General features: G+C 36.5%; 1 protein-coding gene across 1 annotated transcript; it reads right to left on the reverse strand.

Moving 5' to 3' along the window:
* Positions 1-5,247: 5,247 nt before the first annotated feature.
* On the reverse strand, positions 5,248-23,353 carry LOC134006308 (CD276 antigen homolog). The gene is made up of 12 exons (XM_062445394.1): positions 23,254-23,353; positions 22,636-22,977; positions 21,758-22,045; positions 9,554-9,682; positions 9,205-9,323; positions 8,812-8,934; positions 8,524-8,553; positions 7,945-8,043; positions 7,142-7,240; positions 5,916-6,032; positions 5,535-5,642; positions 5,248-5,388 (listed from the first exon to the last, which is right to left on the reverse strand). Exons 1-12 carry the CDS (start codon positions 23,345-23,347, stop codon positions 5,248-5,250), a joined length of 1,689 nt encoding a protein of 562 aa, XP_062301378.1. The 5' UTR covers positions 23,348-23,353.
* Positions 23,354-24,104: the final 751 nt, after the last annotated feature.

Raw genomic sequence — 24,104 nt, forward strand, 5'->3', positions numbered from 1 at the left:
TTTGTACATGTAAATGTGTTATCTAATCTCTTGTGTAATCTAATCTCTTTTTTGACGTTCCTTTTAACAATCTTAGTCTTCTCTCTTTCCTTTGGTAAATGTCGTCCTCAAACTGGGGAGTGCCGAGGATTGCACTTCTCCATCACATCTTATGTTGTCTGTATTTGCAAAGTTTGTATCATTCGTCTACGTGTAAACTAATAAGAATCTAAACAAATGTGACCATATATATAACATTTTAGTATTTAGAGTGGTGTTTACATTTATATTATATTCATTTAAATGCATCACTTCTATTCTACTCTTTCTTCTAGAAGGGTTTTGAGATCTGGACTGATGCAGAGGAGAGCCTAATAACAATTTCTACTAGCACTGTTTACAGATGAACTATGGAGGTAAATCATAACATATAACTTTACATGAGAGAATTATGTATGTGTGGCGTAGACAATAAGAGATGCATGACTTCATGAGAAACTCGCCTGTCTACAAGCTACCACTAAAAATGCTATATAATATAATTTGATCTTCAAAACATCTAATAGAGCTCTGTTGTAAAAGTGTGGCACAGAGCAATAACAATCAAACAAGAGAGTTACCTGTTAAGAGGTCATAAAGTCATACATTTTATAATCCTATAATCCTATCATGCAGTGGGGGGTGGAGTAGGTAGAGGTATTTGTTTAAAGCAAATGATGATAATTCACTGTGTATAAAAGCTGCTCTTTTTAAGCAGGAGGTGACAGAGAAGTAAGAAGAGAAGAAAATCCTTCTGCAGGTTTACTACAAACTCTTCAACGTCTGCATTATCTCTGCACCATGAAGATGCCGACTATGTTTTTCTTCATTTGTGTCATGATGGCTCTGACCCCAACTGCTGGTGAGTAGATAATGCATAATGTACTTACAAGGTAAGTGATGGGGGATTTTGAAATGCAAAACTGTATTTAAAAGTTGATCTGAAGCTAATATTAACCCTAACCCGTCCCAATGAGTCAAATCAAGTATTTTCAACATTACAGTCTTTTTAGTGCCAACGTTATTATACTTCCACTGCAGCTCAACAGGGCAACACTGCCCGAGGAAACACAAAGAGGGAATTTTATGCTAAAAAGACTGTAAAACTGGCAGATATCCACTTGATATGACTAACTCAGACTTCTGAAGCCTCATAAAAGCTTCAAATCTACTTTTAAATGTGTTTTTGCACAAAGGACTATGTTTTTTGTCCTCCATCACTTACATTACAGCAGGAGGAATGCTAAGAAAGAATGCTTAGCTTAGCACAAACACTAGAAAAACAGTAGCCTGACTCTGTCAACACACAGGTCAAAAAAGGATCAGGTTACTTCTTCCACTGCTGTATTAAACTGTCCATGTAGCTAATCCACACACGAAGGATGATCTTGTGACTGAGGAAATGATTGTAGAAAGTGAATGTACAGTTTATTTCTCCAGAAGTGTATTGATGCCTGTTTGTGTTATCAATCTTACTGCTATTTTACATTTTTCAGACTGTTGGTTTCCTTGGACAACAACAACAACCACAGAAGAAACACCTTCGCCAGCCCCAACAGGTCAGCAGATATACGAATTTCACAACGAATAAACATAAATAACAAAATGTTCTGCAAAACCACAGATTTGCATCTATGTTCTTGTTTGTTTATTTTACTTCAGACCATCATCATTTTTCTTGCCCTGATGGATGGACTATGTTCAGCATGTATTGTCTCCTCTATGTTCCAACAAAAATGACCTGGGATGATGCTGAGGTAATGGTGCTTAATACTTCAATCAAAGCAAAATGTCTCTACACTAATTTAACTAAAGCGGTGAAATGATTACAATTGACGTTAAATTATATTTTGGGCCACTTCGGGGCAGTGAAAACAAGTTTTGAATACAACACTGACATATCATCCCATAGTTGACATTCTGAAGTGGCTACATATCAATAGTATTATTCATATAGAGTCTTGTTTCTGTCCACCTAGTGAATGTAAGTCCAAGTCCAAGAGTTTCTGTTGAAGAGCTAAACAATGAGCTGAAACTCATTATAAATTTAAATCAAGACCAAAAGTTTGGAAACACTGGTTTAATGTGTTGGATTCTGTAAATTCATCATGGTTTCTTAATTTAATAATTTTGGATAAATGTAGTGAAGGAAAATGCCAATGTTTCCAGTTGAAATGTAATGAGGTAAAAGTATAAGGTAGCATAAAATATGAATATTCAAGTTAAGTACCTTTTACTAAAGTACAGTACAACACTTAAAGTCTGTGTCAAGTCAAATCATTGATTTACTTCTAAACACATTATACATGTTGGAAAATGGTTACAGAAAACATGTGAAAAGGCCGATAACTGATAACTATGCAGCACTGAATTGTGGAGATAGAGCCTTAAACTGTTTCTCACCCTCTCATTTTTCCTGATTTTCTGAGCCTGCAAAAAAGGGCTACCTCTTGATGTAGTGGCGTACCCTTGGTCCCTCCCTTACTATATAAGACAGAGAGTCCGCTCTCCTCAGTGGTTAACCTGCCTAGTGGCTAGTTATTGTTAATATCTAACACTACTACTACTACAATCTACAGTTAGCCAGTTAGTTGAGCTACCCGCTGAGTTAGCTGCAGAAAGCTCTCAGACATAGCGTCCATGTTTCTGGTAGAGGTGGTGACTTTGATTGACAGGTGCCAATTGGTAGGGGGCAGGGCTTCAGTGAACTCAGTGGACACTCCGAACACATGTAATTACATTCCACCTCTGGTAAACTCTGTATTCACTTAGGATCTTATTTCAGTGCCCTGGGGTTATTTTGTTCTTGTGTTTTTCTCTTATTTAGACTAACTGCAGGAGAAGTTCACATTCCTGGCCGGCAAACCTTGCATCCGTGTTTGACTCTGAGGCCGCCCATGACGTTCGTGAGATGCTTAAGAGTGCCGGTCATGAGCATGGAAAAGTATGGGTTGGAGGCCATAGAACAACACAGGTACATAAATCATTATTGAACAAGGTCTGACCATATTTTAAAGGAAATATTATTTTAATTAATATTAAATCAAACAACATTCTTTTGCATTTTGCCTCCCAGAATCCATCCTGGTCCTGGACTGATATTTTGGATTTCCCTCACTTTTATGACTTCTGTTCTCTAGACCATAAACATCACTGCCTGCACCTTACCTTTGAAGGTAAACCAGTCAACCTTGACGGCATAAGATGGTATAAATAATGTGAATCAGTTAGTATTCAGAGAAACTTTTGCATTTAAAATTTTGCATAAAAATGGTATTATTGACAAAATGTACTGGAAGTATTCAAAGCAAATGCTTTTTCACTATACATAAATACGTTTAATAAAGTTCATTATTAATAATGATGAGTCAGCAAGTAAGTAGTATTTTATTGTTGGGGCAGCTCAAAGTGGAGCTAGTTTTAACTACTTTATAAGGGTCAAAAGTACAAGTATAAAGTAGCATAAAATAGAAATACTCATGTACGGTACCTTCAAATTGTAATAAAGTACATTATGTTAGTAAATGTACTTTGTTACAGTCCATCACAGTGTGGTGTTTACTGACTGCTGTGTTTTTGCCTCTTACAGAAAAAGAGGCGGGATGCCTGGATGACATGGACTGTGAGACTAAGCTCCCATCTGTCTGTGGCGTGATCCTCATGTGATTCCTGAGCTGAAACAGAAACTTAATGCATCTGTAGAAACATGACTGGATGAGTTAGCCATGTAACCTGAAGGCTTGATAACGCATTTTACATATTTCTCTTCTGTATCTGTAACGCTAAGTTAAGGAATGAAGCGACAAGTAACATAAACAAGATGGATTGTCTCTTTGGCCTTTTGGCTTTTATAAGAGAAGACTGGACGTGTTATGAAATGAATGCCTGTTCTCACGACTTTCTGTATGCAAGAATAAAATGCTCTGACATTGAAAAAAAACTATCATTAATCTATCTGTAGATTAGTCATTTCTGCCACAATCAAGATGCAGATCATACCATTAACTAAGCTACGAAGCTTCACATACATTTGGTGGACTGATCTTTTAGCTCCCTCTGTGGAGCCAATTAGAGGCCAACAGCTTCCAGGTGCAGGTGTGTCAGTGCACAGGATGTTCAATCCAGGTGCAAATAATATTTACCTTGGAGGTGTATTTATGATCCTGAGTCTTAATCTCTTCTCTCTGGGACAGATCCAAAACAATAAAAAAAGGTCAACACTGAATAACACATGTTGTTATGGCAACTAAGTAAATACATTTCAATGGTTAAAAGAACTTCCAATTCATATTAAATTGTGATATGTGTCATATGTGATATTTATATAAATTGTTATGTTTAGTTTATACATATATAGATTTAATGAGTAATGCTTTATTTTGCAAATCACTCATTTTTTACTAATTTCCTGGAGTAATTTGAGTTTCATTTTTAGGGGATTCAATACAAAGAGTGGTTCAATTTTTTACAAATTATTTTAAAAAACAGAAAAAAGTCTGAAGTTGGTAGTACCAATGCATTATATTTGGGTTTGTTGTTGTCAGTTTGCAAAAAATCTTAATACAGTAGACTGCTGACAGTTCTTTAAATGACTGTATTTTGGTATACGGTATCAAAAACTAGATCTTAGCATATTAGATGAGAAATGTCCTACACACAAAACTACACACTGAAAAGTAAACACAGACTGTCTGAACATGACTGGTACAGTATGACAGTATTTATCTGCATTCACATTAAACAGGCTTTTCTGTAATTGTTAATACACAATGAACTAAAAGACTCACTTTGTGGATCCATTATTTTCTATATGAGGACATCTCAGATTGCATTATTCGGCTTATAACAGGACTACCAAAGGATCAGTGTAGATGGATCAACTGACCTGAGAACTAGTTAAACTTGCATGTACACTCGCCAGCCAATCAGATTATTATCATACTAAAAAGAAATGTTGCCAGTTACTCATGTTTATATTTCAAGCAGAGGAAATTCAAGAACCATAACCACATGCACACAACCTTAAAAAAGAGAGATGACTGCTTTTATTTAATCCAACAATCAAAATAATTTTAGTGTTTTCAAGTATTTGACATTATAAATTCCTCACTGACATCTCACAGTTGGTGATAAAAGTTGGTAAACAGGGAGAACATTGTAGTTTAAAAAGAGCAAAAAAAAAGTGACTGTAAGATAAACTAAAACACTGTGTGGCAGCTGGGCTGATTATTATACTTCAGTGGTTTTCACGATCTCTCCATGACAGTTGATGAGCTGAATGAGGAGTTTGTCTGCTTTGGTCCAGCACTTCAGGTCCTTCCATTGCAGAACATAGGGAGGAAAATCGACACCACGACCATTGGCCCATATCTGTAAAATCCAAAGGTCACAGATAATAACAGACATTATCATAATTTCAGTTAAAAAAGTTTTGCATGTAAAGTTACAAAGATAAATGAATGAAAAAGAAAAAAAAAGAAAATGTGACATTATAAATTGAGTAATCAAAGACCTACCTTGACATTATTCTCAGCATTGAGATTACATGACTTCCCAAATGTGAACATGTTGGGGTTTTCATCGTTGAGCGTCACTCGTAACTTCCAGCCTTCCAGTTTCAGCTCCTGCAGGAGAGAAATTGGACACAAGAAGGAGGATGAAGGAAAAACAAACAAGTTAATGTTACAGTGTTAAATCCATGAGTGTGTGACATTTAAACTGTTCACATGAAAACAAGAGAAAGTAGATTCTGAGGTAAATACTGTAGAGGGTCGTTAGCTTGGCTTTAATGGTCCATTTAAAATAATCCTGGATACACTTCATCAATGTAGAGCTACTAAACCTAACAGTACATGTTCTCATGTTTATACACAGTTCATCCTCACAAACACCATCACCTCTTTAGACTTAGTGGTGAGACGGAGATGTTTTCCATCTGGGTCGACCTCCACAAAGACCTCTGTTGAGTTTTTGCCAGCTGGGTTGGTGTCATTATGTTGGCTTACATCTGGCCTCTGTGGGAGACAACACACACATACACACACACACACACACACACACACACACACACACACACACACACACACACACACACACACACACACACACACACAAACACAAACAAACACACACACACACACACACACACACAGTTGAGTTCAGTCTGAAAAGAGTTATTTCTTATGTCTCAGATTTTCTCTCATGGTCAGTAACAGTTTAGTTTGTTCTCAGTAATAAATCAGTGTTGGAAGTTAAAAAAGGGAGATGACTGCAGTTATTGATTTAGATTAACCCTTTCATGCATAATTTTTGGCTCTTGTTGTCATTTTTGAAATATCATAAATTCAAATTAATTATCTCCAGAATATCTGTTCAATCCTTTTATTCTCTGAGATAAGGTTTTAATAAAATATTACTTGTACATTTTTTCTCCAGTGGGTTTATTTTACCTATTAGGCCTATGTATAGATGAGGTCTTATTGTGTATGTTCTATTTAAAAATTATGATAAACGATGATAAATGAAGCAGAAACATGAAAACATTTTGGAGATAGATTTATAATTTTAAAAAAATAAGTGGGAAGAAAATAAAATCAATATTAACTGGATGAACCTTTGAGTTAAACATGAATATGACACAAAAAAGTGATTTGTGCAGCATTTTAAATAAAGTTCAGATATTCATCATCATCTATTGCTGTATGTAACTAGATCGTTGAAAAAAAATCAAAATCAATATGTTCCTGAAAAGAGAGTGTAAATGAAAGCTTTCATAACGACATTTATGATGATTAAAGTGTAAATGACAGCTCGAGCTCGGCTGTTTGGAGCAGTAAAGACTCGGACACTAGAGGAGACCCTCAGCTGTGGAACTTCCTGTCTGAAGATCTCGGTCAGACAAACTCAGCATCATCTTGTCAATCACTTTCATCAAAGAGCTTTTTCTTAATTGATAGTAACTGCTGTACTTTTATTTGTTATATTTAGTTTACTCATTTGTTTCTTATCTTATTTGCTTGCATCATCTGTTTCAGATGTGTTCAGACAACATGTCACACTTATTAATAATTATTTTCTAGTATATCAGAAATCTCAATAGAAACAGAACATTAGAGAGATGAACCTCCTTGTTGTTGGTCTCCTCCGTCTGTCTCTGCAGGTCAGTTTCCTTCCTCTGATTTTCATCACGGAGCTGCTGAAGTTCATCTTTTATTACTTTAATCTGGGAGGAGAGAGACAAGATGAGACATGTTATATTTGAATACATATTTTAGTGAACATACAACAACAGAGAAACAATGAAGCCTGTGTAATGTTCTGGTTTTATTTGTGTGTCTAGTTTAAGCTGCTGGCATCAGATAAACATCTGTGAAGGTGTTGCAGTAACTGCTGGGACTCTCTTTTAATGACACAGCTGTAACATCCAGTACAAAGCAGCAGGTCTTAGGTGAGCAGCAGACCTTCTGTTTTGGTTCATATACTGTAGGTGAAAAAGGAAGGAGAGGTGGAATATAGATCAGAGTGTGTGGTGATTAATTAATACTCTCTCTGTCACATCACTGGTCTCATAGCTCTGAAACAGAGAAGCAACATGTGAACACACAGCACCACAAACTGATATTATATATATTTATATTATATCATGTTTCTAATGTTGCCACTTTCAATTTAAAATTAAAATGTGTAAATCACTGCTTTAATTCAGTTACTTCAGTCTAAGTTCTTTTCTTTTTTTCTTTTATCACATTAAATGATGAAATTATCTTCAGTAATCGCTCACATGAACAGAATATCAAGTTAAACTGTGAATAAATGATTGTGGCAGCTTGCTTTCTAATGTGATGTTTAAAAAAAACAAAAACAAAGGAAATATTTAAGAGGAACTAAAAACAAACAAGTTTGTGAGTAAAATATACAAATATGAACCTCTTTGGTTTTGGTCTGAAACTCCTTCTGCTTGGTCTGCAGCTTCTTCTTCAATGTCGCCACTTCTTTTTCTTTTTCAGCTTCCTTCTCCTTTGAACCCTGAACAGTATGAAAACATGAGACTGAACATACTACACAATGACCCACATGACAAACAAACATCTGACTCTTGTTGGATAACAAGTGAGTAAACTCAGTTATACATGTAGTAGAGAGGCTGCATTTCAGTTTGTTTCAAGTTTTCTGTGTAGTTTTATTTCAGGTGTGTGAGTGCTAACATGTGATCTCCCCTCAAAATAAACTGTACTAATTCAAACTCTCTCTGCTGCTCTTCTGCTCTGATAAAGTTGTTCATTGCTGCACAAATGTATCTGATAATAAGGTTCATGAAGAAATTCATTAATGAGCAGCAGAGAATCCAGTCAGCATTTAGTGCTGATAAAAGGTGAGGAGGCTCCATTATACAAACATAAAGGATATATTACAATAATGTAATGTAATTAGTTCTGTGTCGAGGTGTTTCCTTAGAAGACTCTGTTGAAATGTCAGAGTCATTAAATTTATACAATGAACACTTACCTTAAACCAAGCAGCTTTTATTGTCTCCAGCTGGAGGAGGAAGAGATAAAGAGAGACATGGTTACAATATTAAAGCATGTGAATAAATAAACAACCTGATGACACAGTTACACTAAATCCAATATGAACATGTAACTTTAGTCAAAATGATTTTATATGCAACATGTTACTGAGAAGAAGTAAATTTAATAAAGTTAACATGATGTATGGATCCATTCAGTCTGCCTCAAACAGCAGAGATGATGAGACATTAAATAAAGACAAAACGATGAAGATGAAGAGATGAACCTCTTTGATCTTGGTCTCCAGATTCTCCTTCAGGGTCTGCAGGTCTCTCTCCCTCCTCTGATTCTCTTCATGGAGCTGCAGCAGCTTCATGAGTAGATCACATTCAGCCTGTTTGTTTTCAACCTGAAGGATTAAGAGAGAAAAGATGAGAGAAATGTTTGACATTTAAACCCTAAAACAAAAAACTGACATTTGTGACAGATAAATAATCAGGTTTCAGTCTCGACGTTCACACAGTTGTTTGCATTTGTCTGACTAGTCTTGTTTCTTTATGTAAATATTGAAGTATTTGGTTTATTTTTCCTCCACTGCAAATTAATCTGTTGTGTATTTACTCACATATTTGTTCTCTTTTTTTTCTGCCTTGTTCTGTTCTGACACTGCTGTAGTTACTATGAACGTCTCTCCATCTGTGTCTACTACATTGAGAGGCTGCATTACAGGATCATCACTTTTAGAAAGGTTCTTGTTTCCTCCTCCATCAGTTTCATCCCTGCAGCTTCTCCTGGTCTCTGTGTAACAATAAAAGCAGTGACCTTAAAGTATAAAAGCCTTTTACTTTTATTTCAGGAAGTTTGATGTCAGTCTGACATGAAATACAAAAAGTCAAACAATTTGACTGCTCATAAGTACTTTGTAATAGACTATAATAACTTTTATAATACAATTTACACAATTACACATTTTTGTAACTATTCTCATCAAACCCTGTGAGAGTCACTACAATTAATTTGTAACTTACTGATCATGTTTTTTCTCCATTTCCACCCAAAAAAGAAAACTGCAACAACAACCACGATGCAAACAACCAAACTAACAGCCAAACCGATGACGGCAGGAGAAGAACTGGACTGGACCTTAAAGAAATCATCTGCAAATTATACAACATACAGAATAACATAAGAGTTATTTAACGCTGGAGTTGAGCCATTTGGAAGTAAAACCAATGTTTTAGGCAAGAAATGGCCTCTTCTACCTGGAACATCAATGTTTGTCTCTCTGGTCTGGTTGATGTTGTTCTGTCGGACTTTACAGGTGAAGCTGTTGCTGTGTTTATTCTCCACAGTCACTCTGCTGCTGACAGTATAGAGACCATCAGGACCTTTTACTGTCTCTGTAGGTCCAGCAGAGAGGAGGTTTCCCTCACCGTCCAGCCAAAACACATCAGGCTCTTGATGCCAGCCTTTAGACTCACACTGCAACACCACTGTTCCTCTGTCTCTGTCAATACCTGCTAATCTGATGACAGGCGAACAGACAGCACCTGATGCTGTGGAAAACAAGCAAAACAAAGCTAATGCCATACAGTAAAGCATATGTGTTCTGTATCTAATGATTACTCAGCGTTTTAAAACCTATTGGGCCGTTATACACAGATGGTTCACAAAGTGCTAATGGGTTGTTACATATCTTACTGTTTCCAATGATGAAAGTTTGGAAATCAAAAACGTGAACACTGAACGCTGTGAACCCTGGCTGTATTGTCAGTGTGATTTTTTTTTAGAAATAACTGTTGAGCTTTTGGAGCCACAAGTTCAGTCATATAATAGTATACAACTACAGAATAATTATAGCCATTATTTGGAGTTTTGTCTGTTATTTCTTTCATTAATTGACCATCATTGAAACTTTAACCCAAACAGCAATAGATCCTTTTCATGGCTGATGTTTTGACCTCTCCAAACTGGCAAAATTGTGTCATCATCACCATCTGTTGCAACTATTGGCTGAGATGGACCAATTAACTGACCTGGAAAGAAACCCAAATGTTCATTGCTGCCAGAGTCTGAAGAAGAGCATTGTGCTCTAAATGTCATGCTGGTGATATCCTAATAAATACCTGCATGGGAGCTGCAGTGCGCAAACGTATCTTGTTTCTTGCAGTAAGAGCTAGAAAACTAAATCTGTACATTAGGTTATCTGTTCATTTAAAATTAATCAGAAGTGCAGTTGGACACCTGAGAGACAGCGAGTGGTTTGCTGATATAGAAGTATCCATGTGTCAAAGGTGTTCACGTTTTGCATCTATGTACTGTATGTAGAGATGTTTTTGTTGGTCACATTATAGGCTTAGTTCAAGAAATAGCAACATCAGTCAAGCAGGCATGAAAGTTTAATACATGGACATCTGTCTACATAAGATGAATCCCACTGAGTTTGGTGACTTGTCCTCTAGTGCCACCATGAGGGCCATATTTATAGTTTTGAGCAAAAATGTCTGATAAACTGTAATCATTTTGGTAATCTACTAAGTTGTCATCTACATCACCATGAAATCAAAATGTACCTGAGATCGAGTGTGTTGGGAGAAGATGGAGAAGCAAAACACAGAGGATTTTGGGTGGAGATTGAAGGGACGCTCTGTTCATCTGGTGAAACATCCTGCAGTTCTGAAATTTGGAAAGAGGTCAGTGATACATTAAATTGAGTACATGCCTTAGAATTAGTGTTTGGGTAAAATAATCAGTCTGGTCAAGAATAATAAGGCTTAAGATACTTTTTTATCTCAACTGTTTTTTGGATTTGGCTAATATTAAAAACTCCTCTCATGGGTGGACTACACATGAAAAGACAAAAATAACCACAATTTTCTATATGATATGTTCTCTTTTCATTGATCCTCTGTTTGAATTCAAACATTCACTGGCAGCATATTTATTTATTGGCAACATGTCCATTAACCCTTCTGTTGTCCTCGAGTCAAGGAAAGAAGGGAGGAAGAAGGAAGGAAGGGAGGGAGGAAGGAAGAAGGAAGGAAAGGGAGTAAGGAAGAAGGAAGGAAAGGAGGGAGGAAGGAAGGAAGGAAGGAAGGAAGGAAAGGAGGGAGGGAGGAAAGGAAAGAAGGAAGGAAGGAAGGGAGGAAGGAAGGATGGAAGGGAGGAAGAAGAAAGGAAAGGAGGGAGGAAAGGAAAGAAGGAAGGGAGGAAGAAGGAAGGAAGGGAGGAAGGAAGGATGGAAGGAAAGGAGGGAGGGAGGAAGGAAGGAAGGAAGGAAGGAAGAAGGAAGTAAAGGAGGGAGGAAGGAGGGACAGGAGGGAGGGATGAAGGGAGGAAAGGAAAGGAAAGAAGGAAGGGAGGGAGGGATGAAGAAGGAAGGAAAGGAGGAAGGAAGGGATGAAGAAGGAAGGAAGGGAGGGAGGAAGGAAGGAAAGGAGGAAGGACAGATGGAAGGAAGGAAAGGAGGAAAGAAGGAACAGTCAAAACAGACGGGGTCAATTTGACCTGGGAAGACGACACAAAGGTTAATAGAGTTATATTTTCTCTTCTGTCAGCACAGATGGACATATATAATGTTTTGTAGCTGTCCAAGCACATGCCATCTTATCTATGTATTGCGCAATTCACATAAATGTATACTTTCACTTTTGTTGCCAGCATGGTTACGACTGTTTCTCAATTACTTTTTAATATATTAAGACACTGCTGGACTTGTTATATCTTTTATTAGAGCCCTCTCTGTGATACAAAGTCTAATGTCTTCAATATTTTTCTATATATATATAATAATATGATAACATGTTTCAATGTGACATCAAAACTAACTCTGCTCCTGTTCAAATAACCTCATAAACCATAGGCTGGTTGAATTTGATAATAATAATAATCACATTAAAATCACTCAACATTTCAGATAAATTTAATGTGTTTTTTTCCACACAAAGGTTATAACATATACTTAATAATCTGTTACAGAGTATTATTGAAGGGGGCAGTCAGAACACAGACCCACTCTTACCATGTGTAAGCTGATACAGAGTTGTAAAACAGAAGTTAGAAGTTGAAACATGTAGAAAAGGCTAAACTAAACTGAAGACAACTTACCTACCGTGAGATGTGTCGGCCATTTTATGTAACTGTTACTACAGTTTAAGTCTGTAAATCATTGACAGGCTCCTGTGTGTAATTTGCTCTAGTTTATCAACTGCCGACTGCACATGATTTGCAAGGTTTTTCTTCCCCTTGACTTAGAAGTGTAGCCATTCAGGGTTTTTCCTGCTTGTCACATCCCGCCAACACTTTATATGTTTGTGTTTGATCTCTTAGTTTATTTCCTGTATTATTCTGAAATATGTTCTCTTTGTGTTTTTGTTCTTTATTTTTCTGATCCCTGTTTTTCTGCCTTGGTTGATAACCTCATGTTTTACCTGTGTCTTGTTTTACTCCTTTGTGTCTGGTTTGTGTATCATCCCATGTGTATTTAAATTCAGTTTTCAGTTCAGTATTAGTCGAGTCATCTGTCCTTTCCTGTTATGACCTGTTGTGTTTGTTCTGTTCCTTTTGTTTTAGCCTGCACGTCCAATAATAAAGACCTTTTTTGTCAATGAATGAAATGTATGAAATGCTAGTTAGGTGAGGAGGCAACTAAATACCAGACATATAGTATTGTTTTGCAGTCAAACTACCTAAGCATATGCATACGGGCTCCCTGAGCTATTCTTGCAAAAACCCTCTATTTCTTCTTTCCTGTTCTACACGAACAAAGTGCCAGACACCTTACTTAAAACAGAACAGAGCAATGTGGTTACAGCATATAAAAGGTCAATGGATAATACATTTGCAAACGTAAAAGTAAGTTAAACATTAAACGCATTATCGTGATTGGCTCTGCTTTTCTGAGATGACTTCCCCTTTGAGTCTGTTTAGGAGCAGGAGTTTGTTTCTGTGTGGTATTCCGGAAAGCAGGTTATGTGGAAACTCAGAGTAGCCACTGAATTAATATTGACTTTGTTTAATAGCCTACGTCAACTATGGTTGTTTTAAAGTGCTTAACAAATAAAGTTGGATTGGACTGGATATGAATAAAATCAAAGCTAGGTACAATCACAGTCCAGCGAAATGTGCCTTACTTTTCTGAATGTTTTTGTATTTAATTTTTAGCTGCTTCCAATTACGTTACACCACTTTTTCACCTGTATGCTACAATTTAAGTGAGGAATGTTAAGTCAGTGGAGTGGTGCATTTAAACATAAGCATTGACTCAGCAGTGATTTTCTCCCATGCCTCTTCTCTCTCCTTAGCGTTGGTGTTACTTTTTTGTGAAAGTAACACCAAACGCCATACTCACCACAGGCCTGCAGGGGGAGCTCCAGCTCCAGTGAGGTTTTTTCTCAGTAGTTGCCATGGTGAATCAAGGTATCGGGGCTCCATTGATGATGGCTTTTTATAGTGGTGGTGCACGTGCTAAACTCAAGGTGAACATACTCAGAGTTGATTGAACTAATTCAGATCAGCTGTTCTGGAACCGGATACTCACAAATTTGAAAGCATGACACATTTCTGTAAAGTGAGAGAATGAGAGACATTGCCAAAGAAGGACATTAATGAAGGGATATTCTAATGGTCAGTATAAACAGGAGGAATGATTACAGCAAGAAACCCTCTTTCACTCTTTCACTGTTGTCTTAAGACGGACTTAAACTACTGTTATCTGATCAACAAACAACTAAACTCCCTCCAAAACTTTGATGTGCAGACAGTCAGCAGCAAGACATCATGGAGGTCACAGCTCTCTGTTTCAGACTGTGTGAGTACTCACTTGTCATGGTTTCTTCTCTTTTTATATGTTTTACATCAAAGCATCTCTATCTGATGTACAACTCTGTTCCTTTGTTTATCAAGTGATGCTTCAAATCATTCAGCTGGGGACACAACGTCAGAGAAGTGGTAAGTAACAAACACAAAATCCTTTTTTTTTTTTTTTTTTTTTTTACAGTTTTTAAATCTATAATTTTAATTCAGGTTCCTACAAATGTGTTAAATTTTGGATCTTGTGACGGGTTCAAACATTAATTCAATCAATTAATGTCCATGTTGCTGGTAAAGACCTGAATGCGTCTTAGAAAGAGACCCAATTTAAACAGTTTCTGTCACAAGGTGGACACATCTACAATGATTTATTTTGTCATTCAGGCTTTCTTAACCACGGTTCCTATTGGGCCATAAAGCACAGTGTTGATTGGTTGTCACATATCTCACTGTTGCCGATGCTGAAGTTGGAAATTCCAAAATGTTCATAGCTGTGAACAATGGCTGTATTTGATGTCAGTGTGATTTTTCTGTGAGTTTCAAAATACAGCAACTGTTGAGCTTTTGGAGCCACAATGACACAGCAGTACTCAGTACTTCAGATTAAGTATATCCATTGTTTGGAGTTTTGTCTGGTCAGGGGGAATGATTACAGCTAGAAAGAGATGTTTCACTGTTAATCCGGGCACCTGACTCTTATTTAAAGACAGACTTGAATAATTGTGAATAATAATGGAACCTGTCAGTAGTCTGATACACAAGAAACTCAAACCCCCAAAAAGTGTATTTTGTTTTTTTGTTTCATTTTGCAGTGAATTACCTTTTATTTTACTTGAATCATTCATTCGTCTTACCTTGGTGTTTTTAAGCATGGAATTTTCCTTTATTTGCTTTTTGATTGGACAGGTTCACACTCTACAGGGACATCTGGTGGACAAAGCAGTTCCCTTAATATCTGGGAGATCATTATTTCATGACAAACAATATAGTATGTATAGAGAGTTTAGTGACCAACCCTTAATGTATTTTCAAAAAGCTTGTTATCCATAGTCCAGAAACCCTTCTGTTTTTTTTGTTTGTTTGTTTGTTAGTTTGTTTATGTTTTTTTGAGGCACAACATCAAATATACCATACAATTATTTATTTACTCTGATTACTGTATCAACATATTAGATACATAAACACAAAAAATACATGAAATCAGATGTAGAAAATATGGTTACTACAAACAAAAAAGCATTTTAAAGATTGCAAAATATAAACAGGTTGCAAATGTGAACACATATTGGTAAAACTGTGATAAAATCAACAACAAACAAATCAACAAAAACAGTTGCGGCCATAAGCTTTTTTTTGTTTTCAGCTTTGCCACTCTTCATAACAGTTTATCTTAACAATTAGACACAGAGCTACATCACAGGATTTGCATTCCCAGAGTGTGACGGATTCCCAAATAGTTCCATGTAGAATATGAAAGTTTCCTTAGTTGCCATTGCTGTTGGGAGCTCAGCTGTAAGCCTGTTGGAAACAACCAGATGATCATTGTTTTCCCCATAAGTGGGGCAGCAAAAATTACAACTGATCACATGGCACAAAAATGACAACTCTTTCATCCTGATCTAGAACAGGAGGGTATTCCTGAAAGCAGGTTATGTGAAAATTCAGTCAGTCACCATGTTAACTGTGGTAACATTGTGAACATAACATGTGTGGCTGCCTGCACCTAAAAGTGAAAGCAGAAAATATAAACAGACACTGACCTTTAGGTGTGCTGAGCTTCTGGTTCGGTCAGCTGTCTCTGACTCTCCTCATTCACACAAGACATAACTTGAATGAAATTCTGACTCTGAAAATGAAGGGTACAAAATTAACATTAGATGCTGAGAGAAGATGATTTTGTTGGACTCATTCAATTAAGTGTTTTCTACACTCTGGGTAGTAAAGGGCAAAATTAATGTGACATAAATTCAGTCGTCACTTGAGTAATGAGCTGTCCTGAATAACCACTATAATGATGAACTTTTTTTGTGTTTTTTTATTTTTTATATGACTATAACTTAAGTTAAAATTAAGCACACAAAAAAAACAAGAACAAAACAGATTTTTAATTAAACAAAAAGGTAAGTTGTGGGAAATTAAATATGAACTGGATATTAATGTGATAGTTCCCTTAAACTTTAGGTGGAGTAAAGTCATGTTTCTGTCTGTATAAAGAGTGAAAATAGAAGAGAAGATTGTCTCAGTATTTGTCCTCATTGACATTAAATACACACAATACACACTGAATATTAATACACAATGAGCTATTCTGATATATGAAAATAACAGACTTACTTTGTGTTGTTGTATTTCCTGGATGTGTTATTTTTTTTTATATCAGGATGCCTCAGATTCCATTGTTAGACTTTTAGCAAAACTACATACTAATGGCACTTTTCCACTATACAGTTCTAGCACTACTCGGCTCGACTCGACTCGACTCGATTTGGTACCAGGAATGGTCAACGTGGGCACAAACACATAAACAATGGAGGACATGGAGGCGATGGTGTACTTGTTGCTGTATGAGGCTTTCTGTCACACACAAAGCAAGAAAAGAGAAACGAATCTCTGTAACACTGTTGTTGGTATTTAAAATGTATTTAAAAATGGTTTGATTCTTGTGTGGGGCGGCTCATGACTCTTCCAGTGACTCTCTAACCAATCAGTGGCTGGCAGTCTGTTGACGTCACATTTAGTATCGGCTCGGCTTGCTTACAACCTCAACAGAGCAGGTACTAAAAAAGTACCAGGTACCAGGTACTATCCCTAGTGGAAGCGCTAAAAAAAACGAGTAGAGTCAAGTCGAGCTGAGTCGTGCTGGAACTGTATAGTGGAAAAGCGCCATAAGTGTAAGCTGATTACCTGAACTGAGAACTGTGGTTAAAGTGTTTTCCGTACACTTGTCAGCCATTAAAGAAAGGGACTTCAAATATCTGTTTCTACTGTTTGTAATTTAAGTTAACAAAATCTAAATCACAGCAGTGATCAATTCAATTACCATCTAACAAGAAAGACATTTTATTTCATTAGGTAAATATACACATTACATCAATGACATTACAATGATGTATTACACTGAGAAACTGTTGTTCATTAACATAAATCATCTACATTCAGAAAATAATTATGAACAGATTAACCTCATTTTGCTCGGACCTCAGCTTCCTCAATATTCTCTCCCTGTTCAATTTCTCCTGCAGGGGATCAGCTTGTTTTTTCTCCAACTGTGAATGAAGAGAGACATGGAGAAAGACTAGATGAGAGACATGCTGTTTTTTAAGACATGGTTTAATTATACAACACAATCACAGCTAAGATAGAAACTCAAGGCTACTTAAAGGTCTGATTCATTCAGCATTTGAATTGAAGTACAAGTACATGTTTGGGTTTTGGTCTCAGTCTTGATTTGGACTCCACTAAGTATAATCTGGACCACACAGAGAACATAAACATATGTTCTATATGTGTGAGAATACAGTTCTCTGTTGGGTGTAAGATGTGTTTAAATGTTTGTTGTTTTGTACTTTATTGTGAATAATTGGTTGATTAAGAAATAAATGAAACAATCATTAGGAAACTACAACATGACTACAACTACAACAGTGACAGACTAACAATCTAAGACAATCTCAAAACTACCATCATCAGCCCTCTTTTCTTTCTTTTAACAACTATTTCTGTCACTTTGGATGTGAACAAATGAGTATAACAGTGTAAACGTCTTCCAGGAGAAATTGTCTGGCCTCATATTTAAATGATATCTTCTCCCTCTCTATGGTGGAGACCTTTCAGTCTACCCTGGAGTGTGTCTATTTGGAACAACTGTGAGCACTTTTGACTTTGATGTAGTGGGACAACAGGCCATACTTATTATTATCTAGTATACAAAAAATCTTAAAAAATACAGAAAAATAGGGAGATGAACCTCCTTATTGTGATCCACCAGTTTCTGCATAGCCGCTTCCTCCCTGTTGTTTTTAACACAGAGCTGCTGAAGTTCAGTTTGCTTTATTTCAATCTGAGAGGAGAGAGACAAGATACAACATTTTATAATTTAATACAACAACAGAGAAACAATGAAGCCTGTGTAATGTTCTGGTTTTATTTGTGTGTCTAGTTTAAGCTGCTGGCATCAGATAAACATCTGTGAAGGTGTTGCAGTAACTGCTGGGACTCTCTTTTAATGACACAGCTGTAACATCCAGTACAAAGCAGCAGGTCTTAGGTGAGCAGCAGACCTTCTGTTTTGGTTCATATACTGTAGGTGCAAGGAGATGAAGAAGATGTAAATGCACAACAACACAATTTATTGTTGTGATAGAAACAGCTAGTGCTATTTTGTTCATGTGTAGTTTCTTTAACTGTAACTGGAGACAAATTGTATTGTCCTACAGGAACAATAAAGTATACATTTACAGGAAAATGCAAATGCTGCTTCTTTATTTAAGTATAATAACACATATGGTTAGAATTTAAAAAAGAAACACTACTTTTGCAAGAAAATGTGGAAAGGAGGCCATAATGCATTGATTAATGATCCCCAGCAATCTCTCACATTAACAGAATATCAATATATATTATGATGAAAAGAGTGTGGCAGGAAGACATTAAGGGAAACTAAAAACAAAAAACATTAGTGACTGAAAATACATTTTTTGAGAAAAATATCAAAATATAAACCTCCTTCAACTTGGTCTCTAACTCGTTCTGCTTGATCTGTAGCTCCTTCATCTGTGTCTCCAGCTCGTTCATCAGTCTCTCCAGCTCATTCTTAAGTGTCTCCACTTCTTTCTCCTTATTCTGCTCCTCCTTTTTCCTGCGATTCTGGACAGTATGAAGACATGTGACTGAACATACTACTCAATGATCCATATGACAAAAAACATCTGACTTTTGTTGTTTGTTTTTGTAGCTTTATGTGTGAGAGCTAACGTGATCTCCCCTAAAATGAAATTGTACAAATTCAAATTCTTTGCTGCTCTTCTGCTCTGATAAAGTTGTTCATTGCTGCAAAATGTTATTTGTTAATGAGGTTCATGAAGAAACTCATTAATGAGCAGCAGAGAATCCAGTCAGCATTTAGTGCTGATAAAAGGTGAGAAGGCAACATTATACAAACATAATGGATATATTACAATAATGAACTAGTTTTGTTCCTAGGTGTTTCCTTAGAAGACTGTTGAAATGTCAGAGTGTGTCATTACATTTACCTCAAACCAACCACCTTTTATTTTCTCCAGCTGGAGGAGGGAGAGATAAAGAGAGACATGGTTACAATATTAAAGCATGTGAATAATTAAACAACCTGATGACACAGTTACACTAAATCCAATCAAGAAAACTAACTTTATATATAGTCTAAAGGATTTTATATGCAACAAGTTACTGAGAAGAAGTAAGTTTAATAAAGTTAAGATGATGTATGGATCCATTCAGTCTGCCTCAAACAGCAGAGATGATGAGACATTAAATAAAGACAAAGGAATGAAGATGAAGAGATGAACCTCTTTGTTCTTGGTCTCCAGATTCTCCTTCAGGGTCAGCAGGTCTTTCATAGTCCTCTGATTCTGTTTATGGAGCTTCAGCAGGTCTTCGTGAAGCTGCTGCAGCCTTTTGCGGAGCTCCAGCAGGTTATTGAGGAGATCACATTCAGCTTGTTTGTTTTTAAACTGGAGGATTAGGAAAGAATAGATGAGAGAAATGTTCATGTATCAACATTTAGGGCCCCATTTGAACGATCTATAGTACACAGCAGGAAACGTGTGGTGCAAGTGCTTTTGGGGCGTGCCCAAATCCACTTTTGCTATTTTAACAGCGGAAAAATTGGTCCAAAAGTGTTGTACCCTCATTAATCATAGGCGTTTTTTGGCATAACACGCGGTAAACCAATCAGAGTGTCATCTCCCATTCCCTTTAATATCCAGGAGCGCTGTCACTTTGGCAGATTGCTATTATAACGGCGCATTTGCCAAGCAATGCAATTCAAGAATAAACATGAGATTTATTTATCAACATATCAGTCCTACAGTATAAACAGCTGTGGATAACAGACACTGTAAGAATCACCCACATTCATTAACAGATTAATACAGATGTTTTAACCACAGAGGTTCAGATGCTTTTCCTGTTGGTAAAATCATCAAGTGGCAGCTGAGCGTCTTTCCTCCACAAACAGACGTTCTGAGACCCATTCTCCACAAAATCTCATTGCATCTATTTGAGTATTGTTCACGCTCACTCACTTACACAATGAAGTCATCGTTAATGTTATTGTTTCCACCTGTGCTATTCCAGACAGATAAATATAGCAGTTTCAGTCTGGACTTGCAGATATTTGTTTGTGTTTGTCTGCACTATAGATAATGTTAAGAATGTGAGTTAAACAATAAGATGGACCTTCTTATCCTTGATATCCAGCTTTGCATCCAATGGTACTCCACTCTCAGCTTCTTCTATCTGATGCTGCTCAGTTTTGAGATGAAGAGAGATGAAAGAGACAGGATGCAGGACCATTAGGCCATGTAATTGAGGACACATAAATAAAGGCATACAAAAGAAGGCAGATACCTAAAAATGTACACACAGTATAAAAATGTATAAACCTTTTTCCCCATTTGTGCAGTAGTCATTCAACCAATTTTTAAAGTGAACTTTGAGTTCTGCAGTGTTTCACCCTGCCTGCAGTAAACTTTGAATATTTGTTTTGTCCTCTTCAGCCAGTTTATGACTTTTCTACATTATTAGTTTAACCATACACTACAGTGATCATAACAATTTTATAAAAAGTAATTAAGAGTTCACTAAATATGTACTGTCCTTCTTGCTCAGATCACACTTTATATCTTAATGTTAGCTGCTCTTGCTTTCCTATTCCTCCACTGCAAATGTATCTTTCTATTAACTCACATATTTGGTGTTCTCTTCTTTTTTACCTTGTTCTCTTCTGACATTTCTGGATTTACTGTAAGTGTCTCTCCATCTGTTTCATCTGCTTTGCGTTGCATTTCAGTATCATCAGTTTTAGAAAGGGTCTTATTTTGTCCTCCTTCAGCGTCACTTCTCTTGGTCTCTGCGGAAAAATAAAAGCATTGACATTAAAGTAGTAAAACCAATGAGTTGACTTTTACAAAGCACTGCAATTCATTTTTGACTTACTTTGTCTCCATTTCCATCCAAAAAAGAAAACTGCAACAACAACCAAACCAACAGCCAAAGCAACAGCTAAACTAATGATGACAGGAGAGGAACTGGACTGGATCTTAAAGAAATCATCTGCAAAAAAATGATACAACACAGAGAATAACATGTAATTTATTTAACACTGGACCTAAGTTATTTGAAAGTAAAACCAACATTTGAGACTAAAAATGATCTTTTACCTGCAACAATAATGTATGTCTCTCTGATCTGGTTGATGTTGTTCTGTTGGACTCTACAGGTGAAGTTGTTGCTGAGTCTCTTCTCCACAGTCACTCTGCTGCTGACAGTATAGAGACCATCAGGACCTCTGATTGTCTCTGTAGGTCCAGCAGAGAGGAGGTTTCCCTCACTGTCCAGCCAGAGCACCTCAGGCTGTGGATACCAGCCTTTAGACTCACACTGTAACACAACTGTTCCTGTGTCTCTATCAGTACCTGCTAAACTGATGACAGACGAAGATACAGCACCTGATGCAGAGGAGGGACACAATTAACACAGTGGTAAACAAAACAATCATCAAATAAATATTGTATGTAAATATAAAATTGTAAACAGAGATGGAAATTCAAAAAATGTTAGATGCCATGAACATTGTATATGATGCTGGAGTGACTTTTCAGGGAGTAGAGATAACTGCTAAGCTTATGGAGCCATAATGACAGAGCAGTACTCAGTTCTATAACACTATAGTGGTTGTAACTGTATATGTGCTGTGCCACAAGACAAAGTTTGACAGGCATAAACAAGTCTTGCAAAGGGTCAGTTTGTGTCTAAATGTCTTTCCTGGATTATGTCATAATGAGTATGTTAAACTCTTTTATCCAATATATTCATATATAGCCCACTACCTTAAGCAGCTAAGAAAATACTCTCCCCATAACATCCATTTCATGAGCTCATGTATAAAAAGAATTAACCTTTATTTATAATCTCTCAACAATAATGGCTGAAAGCTGTGTTGATTCTTCCAACATTTTTTTTTCCCTTGCATTGAATACACCAAACCACACTATCAATATATATAGATATATATATATACAAAATTGTGCCAACTTACCAACAATTAGCTCAACAAAAGATTCTTTATTGAGTTTTGGAATGTGGCATTTGTATTTTCCCCCATCAGAAAGTTTCACTTTAGAGAGTTTCAGTGAAATGTTTCCCTGCTTCAGGCCATCGATGGACAGTGATGTTCGCTCCTTATAGGATGGATGTTTAAGATGTGTCATGTCCTGACCAGCACGCCACACATAGACTAATCTGGAGTCTAAGTCAGAGCTCTTCCACTCCAGTGTCATGTTAGCAACATCCTCTGCAGGTTGCAGTTGACATGGCAAAATAATGTCGTCACCAGCTGTTGCCACTATTGGCTGAGATGGACCAATTAACTGGGACTGACCTGGAGAGAAACACAAATGTTCATTCCTTTTAATAAGGGCTAGAGAGCTCAATCAGTTCATCTTTACGAAGCTCTACATTCATTTAAAATTATTAGAAGAGTTGTGTCTGTCATCAGTTGGTGATAGACAGTCTTCAGTGAAACATCTCATCTGTCAAATTTGGTACAGGTATTCATGTTTAACTGAGGATAAATTATAATAACTTTGTTCTACTAACTTTTCATCTACACCATCAAGTCCAAATTTACCTGAGACCGTGTCAGTTTTTAAATTACCTTTACAAGAGTGTGTTAGGAGAAGAGGGAGAACCAAAACACTGAGGATTTTGAGTGAAGATTGAAGGGATGGTCTGTTCATCTGGTGAAGCATCCTGTAGTTCTGAAATTTGGAAAGAGATCAGACGATCAGTGATACAATAAGTGAAAATATGTTGGAGTTGGTGTTTGGGCAAAATGATCAGTTCCATCAAAATAAAGTAATTTCTGATTGGGCTATTGGCATTTAAAAAAAAATCTTAACTGTTTCGTCGACTTGGCTTACCCAATTTCCATTTGGAATTAATTAAATCCTCTCTTGGGTGGACTTTACACAAGACAAATGAAAAAAAAAAAATCCTCTACATGATATAGCCTCTGTCTGAATTCAAACTTTCACTGGCAGAATCCATTCCTACTAATAAAGTTTTTGAAAATAAAGTTCTTGACTTAAATAAAGGTAAAACTTACAAATAATGGCAATGTGTGCAAAGCGTATGCAATCTCATCTCTGTATTGTGCAATTTAAGTACAGTTATACTTTCACTTTTGTTGCAAGCATGGTTAAGACTATTTCTATTAATATAAAAGTAAAACTTACAAATGATGGCAACATGTCCACTAATGAAGTTAATCTTTCACTTCTGTCAGTGCAGATGGACCTATGGTAAATGATGTAGCCGTCCAAGCATATGCTATCTCATCTATGCATTGTGAGTTCTACTTTAACTTTTGTTGACAGCATGGTTAAGACTGTTTCTTACTGATTTAAAAAAAAATATATTGACACTGGTGGTAAAATATAGTTAATAATATGTTATAGAGTATTACTGCAGAGCCCAGTTTAAATACAGACCCACTGTTACTCTCTA

This window comes from Scomber scombrus, chromosome 23, assembly GCF_963691925.1.
Source record: "Scomber scombrus chromosome 23, fScoSco1.1, whole genome shotgun sequence".
Taxonomy (NCBI): Eukaryota; Metazoa; Chordata; class Actinopteri; order Scombriformes; family Scombridae; genus Scomber; species Scomber scombrus.